This window comes from Sphaerodactylus townsendi, linkage group LG02, assembly GCF_021028975.2.
Source record: "Sphaerodactylus townsendi isolate TG3544 linkage group LG02, MPM_Stown_v2.3, whole genome shotgun sequence".
Classification (NCBI taxonomy): domain Eukaryota; kingdom Metazoa; phylum Chordata; class Lepidosauria; order Squamata; family Sphaerodactylidae; genus Sphaerodactylus; species Sphaerodactylus townsendi.
Genome location: NC_059426.1, coordinates 179,127,944 through 179,148,794, shown reverse-complemented (window position 1 = coordinate 179,148,794; position 20,851 = coordinate 179,127,944). Strand labels below are relative to the sequence as shown.

Below are 20,851 nucleotides of genomic sequence, written 5' to 3'. Positions count from 1 at the left end.
GGACCCGTTTTCCATGGCCCCAAAGATCTACCGAGCCAGAGAGGTGGCTCTGCACGGAGCCGCCTCCAGTTTGGCCCCTCCACTCACCTTTCCTGGAGGGACACACCCATGATACCGTCCAACCTTCAGGCCACGCGGAGCCGCAGTATAAGGCTGAAAGAGCCGCATGCGGCTCCAGAGCCACAGGTTGCAGACCCCTGGTCTAACCTATTTAGTCTTGTTTGTGTTTCCCTGCTGTGATTTTTCTGGTATTCATGCCCAATAAAGATTCTGTTGTTCTATTGATCTCAAAGATGCTACAGGACTCAAACCTAGCTGGAAAAAGCAGTTTCCTGCCCAACCCCCAACCCTCCCCCCATTTCAACTTTTGAGACCTTTACTACAGATACTGAATGTCAACAGCATTTTTTAATTTCAGTGGCTCAGCAGACTGACTTTTTTCCTTTCCTCTAGTCAGAAGTGTACAGAGAAAAGGAGGAAAGAATATCAGCACTTGCACATGCAACATTATTTTCCGTCTATATTATTATAACAGTTAATATAAGTTAATAGGGGAAAGGCACAACATATATGTTTACATATAAATATGTTAAAATAACTTGGTTACAAGAGACTAAGGGGAAGTCAATAGAGTTTAGGTTTATTAAATTTTCTCTATCTTTCTCCCTCTTTAACTTTAGTTATTATTTCTTATAATATTCACATTATGGTTATTCTTCTTTTCCCTCTATCTTTTCTCTTCCTTTTTGTTTATTCTTGGTTTTTTTATTTTGGCATATCACTGAATGTTTCTTTTAAAGCTGTTTAACTATGTAATATTCTATGTAAAATTGATTAAATAAAGGGGTATTTTTTTAAAAAAAAGGAAGAATATCAGCACTTAAACTACTGCCCCTCTACTGGGGGGGAGGGGGCATTTTGACTTCTGACAACGTGACAGAAAAAAACCAACACACACGGGCTTTAAGCGATATCCATTTCTGACATCTGAATTCCCCAGCCCAAAGACGCACAGAGAAATTATTCCAGCCACAGAAAGTAGAGCTTTATTGCTTGGAAATGTCTCCGCAGTTAAAGAGGCAAGGCCCGTCCGGCCCTTCAAATGCAGGCATCCAAGGGGGTGGGGGAATACTGGGCAGGCCACAACCAGGAGCCACGAGCTCCCACTGAGATCCATCCTGGCTTTGAAGCATCCGGGTTCAAAGCCGCTCCCTGCCTTTTCTAGTGGAAACAGCAGCCAAGACTGGGGTGCTGTGTGGTTTCCGGGCTGTCTGGCCGAGTTCTAGCAGCATTCTCTCCTGACGTTTCACCTGCATCTGTGGCTGGCATCTTCAGAGGATCTGATGGTAGGAGAGGAAAGCAAGTGGAGTATATGTACTGTGAGGTCAAAAGGTGAGGCCCTCTGAACAGAGTAGCCTGGCATGTGAGTCACAGAGAAGTCTGTGGCATGGGAGTAACAATGAAGCTAGCAAGGTCAATAGGTGAATGCATCTGAATAGAAGTATCCTGGTCTATCTACTATCAGATCCTCTGAAGATGCCAGCCACAGATGCAGGCGAAACGTCAGGAGAGAATAAGAACATAAGAACATAAGAACAAGCCAGCTGGATCAGACCAGAGTCCATCTAGTCCAGCTCTCTGCTACTCGCAGTGGCCCACCAGGTGCCTTTGGGAGTTTGGGCCATGTATGAGGATGTGAAAGCAATGGCCTTTCTGCAGCATATTGCTCCCAGCACCCTGGACTGTTAAGGCGTTTGCAATCTCAGATCAAAGAGGATCAAGATTGGTAGCCATAAATTGACTTCTCCTCCATAAATCTGTCCAAGCCCCTTTTAAAGCTATCCAGGTTAGTGGCCATCACCACCTCCTGTGGCAGCATATTCCAAACACCAATCACACGTTGCGTGAAGAAGTGTTTCCTTTTATTAGTTCTAATTCTTCCCCCCAGCATTTTCAATGAATGCCCCCTGGTTCTAGTATTGTGAGAAAGAGAGAAAAATTTCTGTCAACATTTTCTACCCCATGCATAATTTTTATAGACTTCAATCATTATCCCCCCCTCAGTACGTCTCCTCTCCAAACTAAAAGGAGTCTTCAAACGCATGCAGCCTTTCCTCATAAGGAAGGTGCTGTGTCCCTCAATCATCCTTGTCGCCCTTCTCTGCACTTTTTTCTATCTCTTCAACTATCCTTTTTTTTGAGATGTGAGTGACCAGAACTGAACACAGTTACTCCAAGTGTGGTCAGCATTCACTGCTTTTATATAAAGGGCATGACAATCTTTGCAGTTTTATTATCAATTCCTTTCCTGGATTATCCCCAGCATAGAGAGTTTGCCTTTTTCACAGCTGCCATACATTGAGTTGACATTCCCATGGAACTATCGAATTAAAGACTTCAAATCCCTTTCCTGGTCTGTGACTGATAGCACTGACCCCTGTAGCGTGTAATGTGAAGTTTTGGATTTTTTGCCCCTATGTTGCATCACTTTGCATTTTGCTACATTGAACTGCATTTTGCCATTTCTTAGCCCACTCACCTAATTCTATCAAGGTCCGCTTGGAGCTCTTCTCACAATCGCTTTGTGGTTCTCCACCACCCTACATAATTTGGTATCATCTGCAAACTTGGCCACCATCAGCTACCCACCCCTACTTCCCAGGTCATTTTATGAGATAGAAGTTAAAGAGCACTGGTCCCAATATCACGGATCCTTGAGGGGACCACCACTCCTCACATCTCTCTCCATTGTGAGAATTTCCCATTTACACTCCACTCTTTGCTTCCTGTTTCTCAACCAGTTTTTAATCCATAGGAGGACTTCCCCTCTTATTCCTTCATTGCTGAGTTTTCTCAATAGTTTCTGGTGAGGAACTTTGTCAAAAGCCTTTTGGAAATCCAAGTAGACAATGTCCACTGGTTCCCCCTTATCCACATGCCTATTTACATCCTCAAAGAACTCTAGTAAGTTTGTAAGACAGGATTTGCCTCTGCAAAAGCCATGCTGACTCTTTCTCAACAGGTTTTGCTTTTGTACATGTTTTATAATTTTATCTTTAATGACAGATTCTACTAATTTACCAGGAACAGATGTCAAACTGACTGGCCTGTAATTTCCCGGGTCCCCCCTAGATCCTTTCTTAAAGATTGGTGTGACATTGGCCATCTTCCAGTCTTCAGGGATGGAGCCTGATTTCAAGGATAAGTTGCATATTAAAGTGAGAACATCAGCAATTTCATGCTTGAGCTCTTTAAGAACTCTTGGGTGAATGCAATCTGGGCCAGGGGATTTGGTAGCATTTAGTTTATCAAAGAATGCTGCTAGAACACGGCCACACAGCCCAGAAACCACACAGCACCCCAGTGATTCTGGCCTTGAAAGCCTTTGACAATAGTAGTCAAGACATTGCGCAGGGCACTGGCGGCAGCTGCCTTCTAGGAAATCCAGATGGGGTAGACTGGACTGCACCATGTCAAACTGGAGCCGGGGAGGAGAAGCCGTCTGCAAAGAGAAGCGCCAGGAATGAGCAGGGCCGCAACCTCTTTCCCTGACCCGACAGTCCGTTTTGTTCTTTCCAAGGGGACGGGGGCGTTCAAAACGGCATCCTCCGCTCATGGACTGAAAATGGCACACACAAACCCTCCACCGCCTGCATCCACCGGGCACAGAAGATGGGCACAACAGGGCAGAATTTTGATGTAGCAGGTAACTAAACCCGAGAACTCTCAGCTTGACAGGGGCTGCTGTGCGGGACAACGGCGTGGGCTCGCAAGGATGGCAATGAGGGGAACTATCTGATCTGGTGGGAGGACAGGGGCGGTTTCTGCGTTTCCTCTGGCCAAGAACACAATACTGTGTGGCTGCATCCGGCGGGCCGAGGGCAGAGCTGGGCGCCTGCAGGCTCAAAGCTCCAGAGCCACACAGAATGCAGGTGTGACCATCTCTCAGTGCCCCAAAACAGAGCAGACAAAGCAGCACAAAGAGGGGCCCTTCGAGCCAGCGGCTGAGCTCCATCCCAGCCCTGGGCAGCAAACCCATCCACGCCGCTGCAGCCACAACCTGCTCCCAACAGCCTTGCTTAAAAAGGACCAGACCACAAGAAAGGGGCAAAGGCAGGCTTGGCCACCAAGATGAGGCAGCCCAAACAGCAGCTGATGCCCGCTGGCCATTCAGCCTGCCCGACGGTGTTGGGAAGCCACGCACACACTTGTGCTGGAGACGGCCGGCTGCCAGGCCCAGTGTCTTGCTGCCTCTTAAGACTTCTCTCCTCAAGAGAACCGGGCACATCTTCCCTACTGGGCAGACTGGGCCAGCGGCAAAAGATACCAGAACGTCCAGCTTGACAGAGAGAGGCACACACAAGTGCTTCTTTCGGCCCTGGCACAAGACCTCATGATGTTGCACAAAATCAGAAAAAGCAAACAAAGACTTCCCAAATTCATCTTTGCGGTGGAATAGGGGATCTCTCTCACCAGATCGTGGATTAACACCAGTCGGCCTCCACCGGCTGATGAAAGCCAATCTGTTCGCTAGATGCACTTTCCAGGATCTACCCAAAGAAGAGTTTAGATTTATACCCCGCCTTTCTCTCCTGTAAGGAGACTGAAGGTGGCCTACAAGCTCCTTTCCCTTCCTCTCCCCACAACAGACATCTTGTGGGTTAAGTGGGACTGAGAGAGTTGGGAGAGAACTGTGACTAGCCCAAGGCCACCCAGGAGTGTAGGAGTGCGGAAACACATCTGGTTCACCAGATGAGCTTCTGCCACTCATGTGGAGGAGTGGGGAATCAAACCCAGTTCTCCAGATTAGAATCCACCTGCTCTTAACCACTACACCATGCTGGCTCTCAGAGAACAGCTCATTAAGACCTAGCAAAAGGGTTGCCCAGGGCAGGTGAATTTTGCTACCACGTCAAAAAAATAGCCTTAGAACTCCATCCCACCTGAAGAGCTTCTTTTAATTCCACAGCAACACTCAGCGGGTGCATACAGATTAAAACCACACTAAAATAGCTCCTTCTGTGGGTACCAAGGGCCACATATTACCCTGGAAAGCCCACGCCCCGAGCTGGACTCTTTTCACAGGAGAAGCCACGTCTGAGAACAGGGCGCTGCTGGCTCGGCAAAGCGGAGGAAGGCAGACAGACCAAAACATGGACGTGGGGTTCCCCGCTGCTCGGCTTCGAGGCCCTGCCGAAGGGAAATGCTGCAGAAGCCAAGATGTTCCGAAGCAGGGAAAGGAAGTTTCCCTTTGAGGGTTCTGGTAGAGAAGGCACCTGGGAGGAGAGAGCAGTGCTGGGCCCGGAGAATCCGCACACAGCACTGACTGAGGCGCCGGTCCTTCATTTTCAAGGTATTGTAAACAAAGACAAACCTGCAGAATCACCGTCCGGTCCCGCGCCCGACCAGGGGAGCCAAACGGCACGGGATGTGTGTGTGTGTGTGTGCGTGTGTGGATTTTGAGACAGACGCTCCTGCTTTGTGGGGTTAGAAACTGGGAAATACAGTCCGGAAAGGAACACTGCACACAGAGGAGGAGCAATCTGGGGCTTCCGAGAAAGCCAGAGAAGCAAGCGTTACAGTTGCTTCAGACACGACGGAAAGCTCCTACAAGCCCGGAAGGGGGGGAGGGGCGGAGGTGAGTTTGGGGCACCTTCCTTTGAACAGAAGCCCCCACCCTCCAAACAGCTACTGCAGTTCTTCTCAGCTTCACGACTAGTTTGCCAAAGTTGGGGGGGTGGGGGCTGCCATCCTGGAAACCCAGGCCCCCGGAAGCCCTACTCCCTGGGTCATCTCCCAAAATCTGTGCTTATTTCAGAGGTCCCCGTTCGGTTTGGTCAAAGCCTTTTGCCCCCCTGGCAGGTGAAACCCTGTCCCAGGGGCATCTGGGTAACGTCGGAGGATACGGGAGGGGCGGGACGGCGGCAGGATCCGTTTCCCACGAGCAACACTGAAGAGGGTTTTTAAAAAGAAAACAGAGGAGTCCCGGCTGTGCCTAAAGGCTCCGCCCACTGGCCGACCTGCTTGGGCGGGGATCACTGTGAACTGCCGGTCCAGAGGGACCAAGCAACATACTGGCCGAAGCACCACCTAAGAGGCGTCTGTGGCCCGGAGCCTCCAACACAGCCAGTCCAAAGGCCAGGCTTCAAACCAACTAGTGCCTCTAAGAGGCTTTTCATGCAGAGGGCCCCCCCCCAAACAGTTGCGTCTCTCCGTCCTCTCGAGGAGGGAGGCCTTCTCCGGCATGTCCGAACAACCACTGCAGAGCAATGCAGGAGAGTGACGGGGGCACTAGGACTTCTCTGCTCCGGCAGCAGGGGGCACCGCTCGCTGCCTCAGTGCGTCTGGCGACGAGGTGCGGGGCCCGTGGTTATCTGGCTCAGCCTCGTGACCCCCTCTTGGCTCGGCCTCTTCCACCAGCTGCCTCCAGGGCTCAGCAGACTCCGGTAGCGTTTCTTTAAGGAAAGGAAGGAAGAAAACTTTTACTGTTGTGAAGCCGACCTTTCCTCAGCTCCAGGGCCCCTGTGCTTGGGGTCTGCGACGTGCGTGGGTTCATTAGGGCAGCATTTTCAAGTAAATCTGCCCCCACCCCAATGGCTAAGCACCAGCGCCTCATTAATGGCATCCTCTCCCCATTCATTACTGCCTATGACATTTTGCCAATAAGATGCCGTCAAAAGTGCTCAGCTGAACATGAAGCCTTCCAAGCGAGGACATTCAAGAGTGCTCCCAGCACGATTCCCTCCATGTCATTTCAACAACTCTGCCAATAAGAAGAGTTGGATTTTATATCCCCTTTCTGTCCTGTAGGGAGACTCAAAGGGGCTTAGAAGAAGAAGAAGAAGAAGAGCTTGGATTTATATCCCCCCTTTCTCTCCTGCAGGAGACTCAAAGGGGCTGACAATCTCCTTGCCCTTCCCCCCTCACAACAAACACCTTGTGAGGTAGGTGGGGCTGAGAGAGCTCCAAGAAGCTGTGACTGGCCCAAGGTCACCCAGCTGGCGTGTGTGTGAGTGCCCAGGCCAATCTGAATCCCCCAGATAAGCCTCCACAGCTCAGGCGGCAGAGCTGGGAATCAAACCCCGTTCCTCCAGATTAGATACACAAGCTCTTAACCTCCTACGCCACTGCTGCTCCTTTCCCCTCACAACAAACACCCGGTGGGGTGGGGGGTGGGGGTTGAGAGAGCTCTGAAGAACTGTGACTAGCCCAAGGTCACCCAGCTGGCGTGTGTGGGAGTGCACAGGCTAATCTGAATTCCCCAGATAAGCCTCCACAGCTCAGGCGGCAGAGCGGGGAATCAAACCCCGTTCCTCCAGATTAGATACACAAGCTCTTAACCTCCTACGCCACTGCTGCTCCTTTCCCCTCACAACAAACACCCGGTGGGGTGGGGGGTGGGGGTTGAAAGAGCTCTGAAGAACTGTGACTAGCCCAAGGTCACCCAGCTGGCGTGTGTTGGAATGCACAAGCAAATCTGGTTCCCCAGCTAAGCCTCCGCAGCTCAAGGGGCAGAGCGGGGAATGAAACCCAGTTCTCCAGATTGGAGTGCACCTGCTCTTAACTATTACACCACGAAGGCCTAGGCTAGCATGCCAGTGCTGCAAACGAGGGCATGAGAGACAGAGGCTGGTGCCAACTGGTGGGTTCGGGGCAGAGGCAGAATCCAAACCACGGACCCTCCAGTTCCAGAATATTTGCCACAAGAGGTTCGTGAAGAAGCACAGCAGACATTTCAAGCAGCACAGATTATAGGCAAGGAGCAGTTCTGTGAGCTTCCAGAATACTTAAAGCAGCTCCAGGTGGGAGAAGGGGGGATAACCTCTCTACAGAGCGCGTCTTATATCACTAGCAGGCAGTAAATACACCACAGCATAAACATGCACGAATCTCGCTGCTGATCGTGACGTCAATTCTCAGCAGAATCCTGAACGAGGGAGGGTTTGATTCTACTTCTTCACCATTAAAAACTCAAGAGGGCTCCATGCGCTTACTGTGATACGGGTATGGAGGCGGCCTAGTCCTTTTGGAGGGGCAGAGACAATCAGCCAGGAACACCATCAGCTGAAAAGAGAAGAAGAAGAAAAATTTGGATTTATACCCCCCCTTTCTCAAAGGGGCTTACAATCTCCTTTCCCTCCTCACACACACCCCCCACTGCAAAACAAACACCCTGCGAGGTGGGTGGGGCTGAGAGAGCTCCAAAGAACTGTGACTAGCCCAAGGTCACCCAGCTGGTGCACAAGCAAATCTGGTTCACCAGATAAGCCTCCACAGCTCAAGTGGCAGAGCGGGGAATCAAACCGGGTTCTCCAGATTAGAGCGCGCCTGCTCTTAACTGCTACGCCACTGCTGCCCTTCCTCTCAACACAGCATGAAAACACTGCACCTTTCCAATATCACACAAGATGCTTCCCTTCCTGCTGCCCACGGAGAGGAGTACTTACGAGGCCCAGCAGCAGTCCCGAGAACAGAGTCACCAGAGCAAAGACGGCGTAGGACCCCCAGGCCGGCATGCCAAGGTTTTCTGTGAAGTAGTTGTGGCAGTGCTGGAAGACAGGAAAGCACACAGACACGACTACGTGAGGATGCTGTATCCTGAATAAAAGGACTAATAAAAGGGAACACTTCTTCACGCAACGTGTGGTTGGTGTTTGGAATATGTTGCCCCAGGAGGTGGTGATGGCCACTAACTTGGATAGCTTTAAAAGGGGCTTGGACAGATTGATGGAGGAGAAGTCGATTTACGGCTCCCAATCTTGATCCTCTTTGATCTGAGATTGCAAATGCCTTAACAGTCCAGGTGCTCAGGAGCAGCAGCAGAAGGCCATTGCTTTCACCTCCTGCAGGTGAGCTCCCAAAGGCACCTGGTGGGCCACTGCGAGTAGCAGAGAGCTGGACTAGATGGACTCTGGTCTGATCCAGCAGGCTAGTTCTTATGTTCTTATGAATGGAGCACCAAGCCCACCACTGTCCTCTCGGGCAGCCAACTGCCCTCTGGAGTCTTAGGTCTTCCCTGTCACCTGCGACCAGATGGTTTTAACTGGAGGTGACGGGGATGGAACCCGCGGCCCTCTGCATGGCAAGCAGGTGCTCTGTCACTGAGCCACAGCCCCTCCCCGAGGAGCAGAGGAGTCAGTTTAGAGAACGCTGAAGGACTGCTGAGACTCGGGGAGGAGGGAGACACGCAGAACGTACCCGGATCCACATGGACAGCTGGAAGAGGGCCGACATGCTGCTCATCCTGCAACAGAGGAGAGAACCAGAGTAGAGCCCTCTGACTCAACAAGGAGCCCCCGACCGCCTGCGGGGGCCTGGCCTTGACTGACCGACGACCAGACATCCCAGAGTGTTGCCAGCCGCAAGCAAAAAAGACGCCCCTCGCGTGGCCAGCGTTCCCTCCCTGTCGGCACAAGCCCGTGGCCTTCCCCTGCCTCACCCTCCGCTGTGTCAAGGCAACTTGGCTTCCGGCAGCTGGTTTGCCTGCAGGCCTAAACACTCGTCATGAACCAGATTCTTGGTGAATCAAAGTGGCTACCTAGATTGGCAGCAGCTCACCAAGCCGGCTTTCCCATCACCTCCTACCGTGTTTCCCGGAATATAAGACAGTGTCTTATATTAATTTTTGCTCCCAAAGATGCGCTATGTCTTATTTTCAGGGGATGTCTTATATTTCTGTATTCTGTTCGTCAGGCATGCTTCCAAACAAAAACTTTGCTACGTCTTACTTTTAGAGGATGCCTTATATTTCGCGCTTCAACAAAACCTCTACTACGTCTTATTTTCAGGGGATGTCTTATATTTGTGGAAACAGGGTACTTGATCCTTCACCGCTGGAGATGCAAGAACCGGGGACCTCATGCAGGGCAAGAAGGAGGAGGACAGTTGGGATTTATACCCCACCTTTCTCTCCTGTAGGAGACTCAAGATGGCCTACAAGCTCCTTTCCCTCTACCCCCACCCACCACAACAAACACCCTGTGAGGTGGGTGGAGCTGAGAGAGTCCCTAAGAACCGTGACTGGCCCAAGGTCACCCAGCAGGAATGTAGGAGTGTGGAAACGCATCTGGTTCACCAGATAAGCCTCTGCCACTCAAGTAGAGGAGCGGGGAATCAAACCCGGTTCTCCAAATTAGAATCCACCTGCTGTTAACCACTACACCATGCGGGCTCTCAAGCAGATGCTCCAACACAGAGGCCTCCTTGGACTGCAAGAAACATCCCACAATGCTTTTCAAGGATTTAGTGGTTCAAGTACCTCCGGTAGGATACATGCCACTCCGTGTCTGTGGACATAAGAGCCAGGAGTGGCTAAGAATGGTGGTCTCTGATCTGGAGATCCAGGTTCGATTCCCCACTCCTCCACATGAGTGGCAGGCCCTAATCTAGCCCATCGTGGGACGTATTTGAATGGCGGCACAGAAATCTACTAACGAAATAATCTGATGAACTGGACTGGTTTCCCCACTCCTACACATGAAGCCTGTCGGGTGACCGTGAGCCAGTCATAGCTCTCTCTGAACTTTCTCAGCCCCGCCTACCACACAAGGTTGTGGTGGGGAGAGGAAGGGAAAGGGAGTTTGTCAGCCCCTCTGAAACTCCTGACGGTTGAGAAAACCAGGGTATAAAAACCATCCCTCCTCCTTTATAAGTTGTGCTTGCATTTGTGACTCTACAGCCAAACCACGTGATCTGCGGTTCCACACGAGGCATCTGTGGCTGGTCTTTATCACCATGATGTTTCATTCCCTCCCATCTTCCCCTGCCGGAATCTCCTCCCACGGGACACCGACATCCACACCCCAAAACAGCAGGTTGAGCTCTCCATTCTGGCGCTGGCTCAAAACACTGACCACAGCCCAGACTCCGAAATACTGCAGCTGTTTTCATCAATGGGTTTCTCCGCCATAAATAACGCAGAACGTATCCTAAAATGGTAGAAGAACTGGTCCAAGCCAGCTCCTCGTGGGTTATAGGGCAGTGGTGGCGAACCTATGGCACAGGTGCCAGAGGTGGCACTCAGTGCCCTCTCTGTGGGCACACGTGCACAGAGTTCGTCATTTGGGGGGGGCAAAAATTGCCCCCCCACACACACACATCTAGGCTGGCCTGGGCCGCTGGGAACGACATGTAGGTAACCCTGTTAAGTGCTGTTAAACCCCCCTGATTTTCATGGGAAGAACTAAAACACAATCCTTTACCTGGGAGTAAGCTCGGTTGCTGGCAATGGGGCTTGATTCTAAACCCTCCTAGGGTTGTGATTCACCCATTCGAAGTGTTGCACGATTGCTTCAAAGCAAAGCCACCGACTACCACCAAGCTTACTCCCGAGTAACGCGCACCTTGGAGCCAACTGTTTTTTCTAAACTAAAACCTCAGTATTCAGGTTAAATTGCCGTGTTGGCACTTTGCGATAAATAAGTGGGTTTTGGGTTGCAGTTTGGGCACTCGGTCTCAAAAAGGTTCGCCATCACTGTTATAGGGAGTTAAGAGCAATAGAACTTCTGCTCTACAAAACGACAGGATTCCAGCTTCATTATCGCCTGACTCTTACACCTGCCTAGAAATCTTTGCTGGCACTTACAGGAATGAAGAAGGGCCAAGCCAAGTAGAAACGGGTTCAATGGACTTCCACTCTTGGTCACTGATGAAGTTGATGAAGTCAGTTTTAGTCCGTGAACCCTGGTAACGCCTGAATTCACCATCTTTGCAACTGTTCGAAAGAAGAGCTGGCAGTCAGTCATTTTTAGGCCCTGTCACCTGTCAATCTCAGGCACTAAACCAGGGGTCGGGAACCCGCGGCTCGCGAGCCGCATGCGGCTCTTCCGCCGCTGTTCTGCGGCTCCATGAGCCGAGCTGCGGGACCCTCTTCGCCCGCCCTGCAAGGAGCAGGGCGGGCGCTTCATTCGCCTAGGGGCCGGCCAGGCCGAGCCGCCGGGACCCTCTTTGCCCGCCCTGCTCCTTGCAGGGCGGGCGCTTCACTCGCCCGGCGGCCAGCCAGGCCGAGCCGCCGGAACCCTCTTCGCCCACCCTGCAAGGAGCAGGGCGGGCGCTTCACTCGCCCAGCGGCCAGCCAGACCGAGCCGCCGGAACCCTCTTCGCCCGCCCTGCAAGGAGCAGGGTGGGCGCTTCACTCGCCCGGCGGACGGCCAGGCCGAGCCGACGGAACCCTCTTCGCCCGCCCTGCAGAGCAGAGGCTCCGCCAGCGGACGGTAGGCGAACGCCCGGGACACTGCGGTGTGAGCGAAGGCGGTGGAAGCTGGCGAGCCGAAACAGTGGGGCGGGGGAGCGGGGGAGGGTGAGCCAAATGGCTCTTTGAGGGGAAAAGGTTCCCGACCCCTGCACTAAACGATTTCCAGATATCCTGCTTGATTGCTTTGCACCAGCTTAGCAGACAAAAATTTACATATTAACCCTCTCGATTGAGCTTTCAGGTTTTTCAACTCCAAGCCCCACCCCCCTCAACTGCAGCAGAAAGAACCAGACTTCATTTCATTGTGCCAACCAGAGGCACAAGCACATGGCTTCCCAGAAACCGGTTTTGAAATGTTGGGGTATCAGAGCCGGCGTGGAAAGTGCTGAACCTGCGTTGGTGCCACGCATCAGGTTCCTGTACGAGAGCAACTGGGCCCAGGGAATTTTCCAGTTCTGAATATAAAATTTAAAAAACCTCACACTCACATCCACCACATTCTCTTACAGCCTGAAATACTTACTGGTAGATGGTCGGGAGCGCAGTTATGATAAACCGTCCGCTCAGCCCTAACAAAGAGAGAAGCAAAGTCCATCTGAAACAGCAGATATACAACAACAACAACCACCTTTATTTGGCATTTAAAGATAGGTTCTAGAGCGTTGCCAGACATTTTTGAAATACAAATCAAGAGTACATTCAAAGCGCAGACAGGAAGACTGTAAATAGCAGTATACATTACTTAGAAAGTTCTGTCACTTCTAAAAGAAATTTTGCTACTTTTTCCAAGAGCATGACATCTGTGTTGTTTAACAGAAGCTCCACAACAGAGCAGTCAGAGTCTCTTTCAGATTTGTCTAGGGCCAGCCTGGGAGAGAAATTCCTAATGCCCACATATCTCGGACAGTCAAGAATAATGTGAGCAAGAGTCTCCACTTTATTTTTTTTACAGTATTAGGACAAACCCGATACTGGAGAGGGATGGATAAGTAACGACCCTTTGTAATGGCCGATGGGAAGGTATTGGATCTGGCCCTTGTGATAATCCATCTCTGTTGGGGTTCAGTTAATAATTCAAGATATGTGGCTATGTGCCCCATTCCGGTATTATTCCGACTGAGAGGGGTGAGCATGATTTATTTGCTTGCCCCAACAAGATATGATATTCCTGTTCTAGAAGTCTACTTTTTAAGGTTCGGAAAATCTCTCTGGGTGTCAGCATACAGAGATCTTCAAGTAATAAACCTATGGAGTAAATTTTTTGATTTGAGAAGTTGATACCATTCGGAGGCAAATAGGTCTGGGCGTGCTGTGTATATTAAACTGCGCACATCAGAGTTAAAACATAATTTGATCCAATACTTGAATGTATTCAGTCATAAACAGCAGGTATACTTGTGGATTATCTCCCAAGACCACAGATGGGAGCTTTTTCCTCAGGACGTTCTTTCTCCCCACTTGCCCTTACTTTGAGCATCCCTTAAACCCCACTGTCCAAGAATGGAAAGTCTGCGCTCAGCTCTTTGCATTCACAACACTCGGATCCCCAGCGATGTATTGATTTACTACATTTATAGTTCACGTTTCTTGCTGAGACTAAAAGCGGATTACACAGTCTGAACAACAGGACAAAACTAATTACCAGGCCTTGTTCTTAAAATGCTGCCAATTTCTTACAGCAGCAATTTTTAGACCAGTGAGTTTCCTTCCCAAGGGTGCTGCCTCATTCACTAGTCAAGTGCCCACTTTATCCTTCATCTAGGACAGAGGTGTCCAACTCTGGCACTTCAGATGTTCATGGATGACAATTCCCATCAGTCCCTGCTGGAATGGCTGCAGAGGCTGATGGGAATTGTAGTCCATGAACATCTGAAGCGCTAGAGTTGGACACCCCTGATCTAGGATCTTTGGTACAACAGCTGCATTTAAAAACAGGAATTGAAACATTTCAAACAGGGCAACAAGCAGTTCTACAAGTTCAAGGCTCATGAAATATGCCACAAAGTTATTTGTCCCTTCACATTCCTGAATGAGTTATACATGATTGGCTACTTTTAATTAGAGGAAGCTGGCAAAGTGCCTTGCATTTATTCCAAACGTTTTATATTATCTCAAGCATATTCCCTTGGCACCACAGAGTAAACAAGAATTATCCTCTCCATATAGAGAATGCATCTTCCCAAAGCCACCCCGCCCCAGTAAATTCACAACAGAGGTAAGATTCACAGAGTACAGCTTATATACAGCCAAGCCTTCCTGTGCTGACTTGTTGTCTACAGAACTCTTCCAAACTGTAGAAGACTGTGCGTTGGTTGATTACTATTATTATTATTATTACATTTATTTATATACTGCCTTCCCCAAAAAGGCTCAGGGCGGTGCACAATATAAACCACAACACTAATTGTAACAATAAGACATCATAAATGTCATAATCGTAACACCATAAATATAACATCATAAACAGAACATTATAACAATAACCACAGCACTGTAAACGTAACATTGTGAGCCACAATAAACATAAAGGTATAAAGCAACAGACGTCAACAGTATAATATCATAAACTCTACACAGGGTTAAGCCCCTCGCTGTGTGCCAATTCTGAGTTAAGAGCTTAGCTAGCTCTACCCTGTGGCTTCAAGGATCAGCAATGGCGAAGAAGCTCGTCTTCCACAGCTGATAATTTTATTGGGGGAAGCCCTGAAAAGTTTCCAAAGAATCTAGAAAGCGTGGTGCCTTCTTGTGAGGGGATGGAGCTCACCAAAATATTGCACAACATGCTAAAAACTTGGCACACTTTCACCACTACAGACACAAACTATACCTACCTGGCTGCTCCGTCACATCTACCTTTGCAACGTTAATCTCAAGGTCCTCGCCCCATTCAGCAAAATTTTCCCATTCAGGTTGTAAGTTCTGGCACGCAGGACACCAAGGAGCGTAGCTAGAAAAGGAAGCTCACATCAGTGATTGCTACATGCAAAACAGAATTCATCTTTAACGCTAACAACACTCTAATAATACTGATGTGGAGTACCCAAAATATAATTTTCTCCTTCCACAAAAACAACAGATTTGACTGCATCTTTTAAAGCCTCCTGCAAGAAATTCTGGACCCTGTTCTGAATAGCCCCTGACATGTTGCCTCTCCTTGGAAATGCACAAATTCTTCTCTCAGCTCACCTCTTTAGAGGTGCCGTGATCGCATCAAGATCTGAGGTTTCAGCTCTGAGAAGAGCTGGAAGAGAGCAGTGGAAAATGTAGCTTTACAAAGACCCATCTAGTTACAGATGTCCACCTAACTGGGACTGGACAAAAGCCACTGCTTGCCAGGCTAAAGAAGAGAGCCACAGCTGACGGCGCCTTCCTGTGTGTTACAACAAATCCCAGCGCTGTCGCCGGCTTTGAGGCCAACTAAGATTGCCTATTTAGAGAAAGAAAATTGTAGAGGGGCGGCAGCTTTGTGTACAGATGACGGTATCAACCCCTGGCAACATCTCCAGTTTGAAGAGATTAGGCTACAGGCCATGTGAAATACCTTTCTCAACCTAAGTCCCAGGAGAGCTGCTACCAGTTTGAGTAGACCATACAGACAGAAGCGTCTGATTCAGTGTAAGACGTTTTCTTGGGTTCATGTGCCACAGAAGGTGGACCAGGGCTAGGGATTCCAGCTCTAGGTTGCGAAATACCTGGAGATTTGGGGGGGTGGAGTTGGGGAAATCCACAGAATTCTGAGTAATCTAATTCCAACAGAATTGCAGGAAAATAGAGTCCAGGTCGGGAGAGCTCAGAAGAGGAACAAGCCCAGCAGACTCTCTTGGAAGCAAGCAAGAATTGGCGCCTGCAAACTTCAGTGGTTTCAGTCTCCAATTGTCTTCCAGCATCACAAGTATTCTTTATTTAGTTAGGCTTCATGGGAGGAGTCAAGAGTCCTAAACTTTCATTACTATTAACCTCCCCCCCCCCTTTTTTTGGAACTGTTGCTGATTTGTCTGCGGGTCTCGCACTCTGTTCTGGCCAAGTGCAGCACCTGGTTTTAGTTTGCATGGAGAACAGAACAGTAACCATAACACTGGGGCAGCCATTCTCAACCAGGGTTCCGTGGTACCCTGGGGTACCGTGAGCATGTCCCAGGGGTACCGTGGCAACACTACCGCTGCCCCCTCATTTTTGTGGTGTCTCCCACCAGCGCCAGCAAGGACATGGAGCTGGCCCATGAGGCAGGGCCTGCTGCAAGGTCAGCAGCCACACACACACACACACCCAGTGCTTCCCTTCACCCTGGGAGGGGAAGGTGGGGGGTGTGGCAAGCAGGGGCAATGGGAGGGGAAGGTGGGGGGTGGCGGCAGGGGTACCTTGAGATATGAAGAGTGAGGTCAAGGGTACCCTGACCTCGAAAAGGTTGGGAAACACTGCACTGGGGGGGTCTCCAGGGCTGCCTCCAGCCCTGCTCGTGGCTCAGAGGTGAAGCGCCTGCTGTGTCGGCAGCTGGAGGATCGTGACGTGGCAGACACACAAGGCCTCCGCCGGGGCCCCTGCAGGGCCGCTGACAGTCTGAGCAGGCAATGACGGCTTCTTCCGGGCCAGTCGCCAGACTCAGCCCAAGGCGGCTTCCTGCACGTTCAGAGTCCCTGACGGGACCACGGGGAGGGCGAGGTTTTGGGAAGAGCCTCAGCAGCGCCTGGCGCCCCCCGCAGAGCCCGCCTCCCAAAGCTGCTGCTGCTGCTGCTGCTGCTGCTTTCTCCAGGCTTCACCAGGAGGCTGGCAACCCTGTTACCACAGGCGGTTTACCAGCTCCCGGAGAGGTGGCAACCCCACCGACAACACCTGGAGCAGTCTCATCCCGAGCCAGCCTCGCCCCCCTGCGGGCGAGAGGCTCCTGCCAAGCCCGCCAGCCCCTGCGGCCGTGCCTCCGAGCATGTGCAGAGAGCCACTCACAACTCCACCATCCACTCGCCCTCCAGCAGCTCCCGCCACGTCCCGTCGCTCAGCGCCCGCACTTGGCTCCGCCCGGACACCCCCGGACCGGCCGCCGCCGCCACCAGCAGCAGCAGCGCCGCCGCCGCCCAGCCCGCCACGGAGGCCGCCATCTTGACCCGCGTCTGTCGTCCCCGGACGCCTCTGCGCATGTCCGGAAAGGAAAGGGAAGCGTGCGTAACCGCGGAGTGGGAGCTGTGATTGGCTAACGGCCTCCACTCGCCGGCCAATAGCTTCTGCTTCTCTGCCCGCGGCTGCGGCGGCCTTGCGCCTGCGCAGATAGCGGCGAAGGGCCTGGCTCTGGCCCGGGTTCCAGGCTGGTTCATCACAGGCAGAAATCCGACAGGGGAGGCGCCAGGGCGAGCAGGGAAAAAGCAAAGCAAAGCAACACGTTAATTTAAGCAGATAATTAAATTACAAAGCAGGAGGCCGCAGTTTGGATTCCTGGCAGGTCCTTCTGTTGCATACCTGGGGGCTGCATCTCGCGTTTTTATACACATATGCAAATACATACAGGGCGAACACACATACATTTTTATGCGAATACACATACACACCCATGCATATTGTGGAGATGGATCAGAGTGTCTATAATTTGTATTTGATTAAGGAATATGGAAATTCATGTGAACCAAAGATATGAAGAATCAAAATGGGATCTCTGTATAAGTGACCAGAAGCCTGTATTTTTGCAGCAGGTCAAAAGGCATTTTACAAGCTTGTCAGTGATCATGCAGGCAAGCAAAGATTAACATCTTTAAGATCTTGTCACTAAAGGCCAACGTGACAGCAGACATATTTTATAACTTTGTTTTGTTAGAATAGCTACATGAATGTGATTAGTTAAATTAAAGTGTTTTTCTATATAGTTAAATGAACACAGAAATGATACTGAGAGATTCACATGTATTAGTATATCACTATAATTCTATTGTGTTGGAATCAATAATTGTATAATCTTTTAAAAGTTAAAATCATTTCAAACTGGGAACAGGGAAATTTTATGATCCTAAAGAATGTAGGTAGGTCAAGCCTACGTACCCTAAAGGGATATCTCTCTCTCTGGGAGCAAACTTAGAAAAACAAGTTATTCTTGAAGGCAGAAGTTAGTTTTATTGCAGCCCTTTGCATATGGGCAGAGAGGGCCACGAGCTAACAACATGCAGCTTTTAAATAACAGAAGGAATGTAACACGTAGAATAGAGGCTGTCTAGATGTGACAAGGAGACAGAACTATCCAATGGGATTTTAAGGTTCATGCTTACAGCACGTGAAAGGGGTCTGGATCATGTATGTAGTTATGGGGATGAACTGTATGACTTATGTATTCTTGTATCTATAAAGACTGAGGTCCTTCGTATGTAGGGTGTGCCTCTCGGTCGAGAGCACCCGGAAGGGGGCGTGTCTCTCACTTGAGAGCACCAAGGCGTGCCTCTCCCTCGGGAGAGTTCACCTTCTGTAATGTTCTAAATTCTGCTAAGTAAAAACTGTCTGTTTGTTTCTGATGTCAGATGTCTTCTGCTTTTGTTTCTAACATATCTTTCTCAAAACAGCTGAGCAGGCCGGACTTGAGTTCTGGCCTCACAATATATACGCGCACATATTTACACACATATGTAGCCTGTTTCCCTGAATATAAGACATCCCCTGAAAATAAGACGTAGTAGAGGTTTTGCTGAAGTGCGAAAGATAAGGCATCCCCCAAAAGTAAGACGTAGCAAAGTTTTTGTTTGGAAGCATGCCCGACGAACAGAACACACAAAAATAAGACATCCCCTGAAAATAAGACATAGCGCATCTTTGGGAGCAAAAATTAATATAAGACAGGGAAACACGGTGTGTATATGCATATATTGATATATATACATCCGGGGAAAGCAATGACCATAAATTTCCTATCTCTACTTGTCATCTTTTGCACTTGCAATTCACTGAAGGAGCAGCTGTAGCTCACTGGAAGTACCTAATTAGTGGTGAACTTTAAACCTTGTTAGTGGTAAATCTTGTACTTTGTTAATTCTGTTAATGGACTTGCGAAGTGATGTAATGTTGAAACGGCATAATAAAAGGGGCACGGCTCAACAGAGATTTAGCTGAAAGGCGATCCAACACAACTGCTTGTGTGTTGTTCGCTGCTGCTTTGCTTTCCACCGCAACACCTAGGGAGGTGGTACGCTCCTCCTCACTGGACAAACACTTGTCTGCTCTAGGCTGATCCTACATTCAGCAAAGGGGTTGGACTAGATCAGGGGTAGGGAACCTGCGGCTCTCCAGATGTTCAGGAACTACAATTCCCATCAGCCCCTACCAGCATGGCCAATTGGCCATGCTGACAGAAGAGCTGATAGAGGCCTGGACTATTCTTTGGATTCCTGAGCATCTCAGGAATTCTGAACTAGATAATCTTGGCCCCTTCCAAATCTATGATCCCATAATGCTGTAGACTCCACTCTCCAAAGCATTCATTTCCTTCATGGGATCTCATCTCTGTAACCTGGACATCAGTTGTAATGGTGGGAAATCTTCAACTGCCGCTTGGGGGAGGGCACCATGAAGATTAAAATGCTCACACATTGTAAGGAACCAGTAAAGTCCAGGCCAAAAGTAACTTTTCAAGTTCTTTATTGAGCTGGCATTCTAAGTCTGTCACAAGCAATGCGGGAACTGGCCTCCCAACGTTCGAACAGCCTTTTTTACGGGCTCCCCACCCGTTCCCGCCAAAGTTAGATAAACAACGGTAGTTCTCATCCAAAAACCACATTGAAACAGTTTCACACAGACAGGCAAGAGAAACAGAAGATACAGATACTAGTAACTGCAGATACTGGAAACACTCCCCAATCTGGGCGTCCCGCCAACCTTGTCAGAGGCTAAGCAGCAACCTTACACACATAGGCTTGGATTGAGGTTCCTCATGCCAGACTTGTCAGTTGTCTTGTTGTGCTACAACCCTGCCTGCCCAGCACCTGATCATCTCATTTGCACTTTTCTGCATCTTCTCTGGAGCGATAAGATCTTATTTGAGGGGAATGAAAGAACTCAAATGAACCTGCACCAGAAGGCTGATGCTGATGGCAGCATTATTTCCAATGGCTTTCCTACTGATTCCCAGCACTGTTTGCCTTTTTCACTGCAGCTACAAACGGAGCTGATGTTTGCGGAGAGATGTCTGCCATAATCTGGTGGTTAATCAGGATAGCGGAGCCAGAAGTGATTTTATTCCACTCCTGGACTTGTTTTGAATACAGCTGCAACAATGTTCTGTTTCTGTATTAGATCGGTAGGAACAAACTGCATTAGACAGAAAATAGGATTTATAGTTCTCTTTTGTATCCTTTGTATTTGCGTCTGCGTGGAACCTCCTTGGCTCAAGGCAGGAATCCACTCCCGCTCCACCTGGGCACGTTCCTTTCATTTGTAAGACCCGGAATGGACATTGACAAAGGGGACCTCAGAAGAAACGCCTCAATCTGCCTAATCCCACTAGCAGGCAGATAAGGGTGCCACCATCATTAAGTTTCGTTTCCTGACCCCAAGAACCCAAAGGACTCTTTTGTGCTTTTCCCGCCAGTACCTACGTCATCGCCTCGCCTTACTCCAGCCGTGAAATTCGAGAAGGGACTGCCCATCGGACTTTGATTGGTTCCCATGTATTGTAGCTGTGTGATTGGTTGTCAT

The 20,851-nt window shown here is 49.8% G+C and overlaps 2 protein-coding genes across 3 annotated transcripts; both read right to left on the bottom strand.

Annotated features, from left to right (window-relative positions):
• Positions 1 to 389: 389 nt before the first annotated feature.
• On the bottom strand, positions 390 to 4,679 carry LOC125427119. Its single transcript, XM_048486187.1, has 2 exons — positions 3,406 to 4,679; positions 390 to 1,243 (listed from the first exon to the last, which is right to left on the bottom strand). The coding sequence occupies exons 1-2, from the start codon at positions 4,286 to 4,288 to the stop codon at positions 1,200 to 1,202; spliced, it is 927 nt and encodes a 308-aa protein (XP_048342144.1). The 5' UTR covers positions 4,289 to 4,679; the 3' UTR covers positions 390 to 1,199.
• A 254-nt stretch (positions 4,680 to 4,933) lies between these two features.
• Positions 4,934 to 17,312, bottom strand: TMX1 (thioredoxin related transmembrane protein 1). 2 transcript variants are annotated; one of them, XM_048486188.1, is made up of 8 exons: positions 17,135 to 17,312; positions 15,025 to 15,140; positions 12,717 to 12,762; positions 11,585 to 11,713; positions 9,199 to 9,244; positions 8,448 to 8,549; positions 7,995 to 8,064; positions 4,934 to 6,455 (listed from the first exon to the last, which is right to left on the bottom strand). In XM_048486188.1, exons 1-8 carry the CDS (start codon positions 17,284 to 17,286, stop codon positions 6,292 to 6,294), a joined length of 825 nt encoding a protein of 274 aa, XP_048342145.1. In that variant the 5' UTR covers positions 17,287 to 17,312; the 3' UTR covers positions 4,934 to 6,291. The 2 variants fall into 2 exon arrangements, with proteins under 2 accessions (XP_048342145.1, XP_048342146.1); XM_048486189.1 differs by lacking the exon at positions 7,995 to 8,064.
• Positions 17,313 to 20,851: the final 3,539 nt, after the last annotated feature.

What these genes read in the sequence shown, in the direction of transcription:
- LOC125427119 (XM_048486187.1), bottom strand. Translation starts at nt 4,288, where the DNA reads ATGTGCCCGGTTCTCTTGAGGAGAGAAGTCTTAAGAGGCAGCAAGACA. An exon ending in CCGCCAGTGCCCTGCGCAAT is followed by an intron (nt 1,244 to 3,405) that starts GTCTTGACTACT and finishes ACAGCACCCCAG; the next exon opens with TCTTGGCTGCTGTTTCCACT.
- TMX1 (XM_048486188.1), bottom strand. Translation starts at nt 17,286, where the DNA reads ATGGCGGCCTCCGTGGCGGGCTGGGCGGCGGCGGCGCTGCTGCTGCTG. An exon ending in AGATGTGACGGAGCAGCCAG is followed by an intron (nt 12,763 to 15,024) that starts GTAGGTATAGTT and finishes TCTCTTTGTTAG; the next exon opens with GGCTGAGCGGACGGTTTATC. An exon ending in CGGGACTGCTGCTGGGCCTC is followed by an intron (nt 8,065 to 8,447) that starts GTAAGTACTCCT and finishes TTCTCTTTTCAG; the next exon opens with CTGATGGTGTTCCTGGCTGA.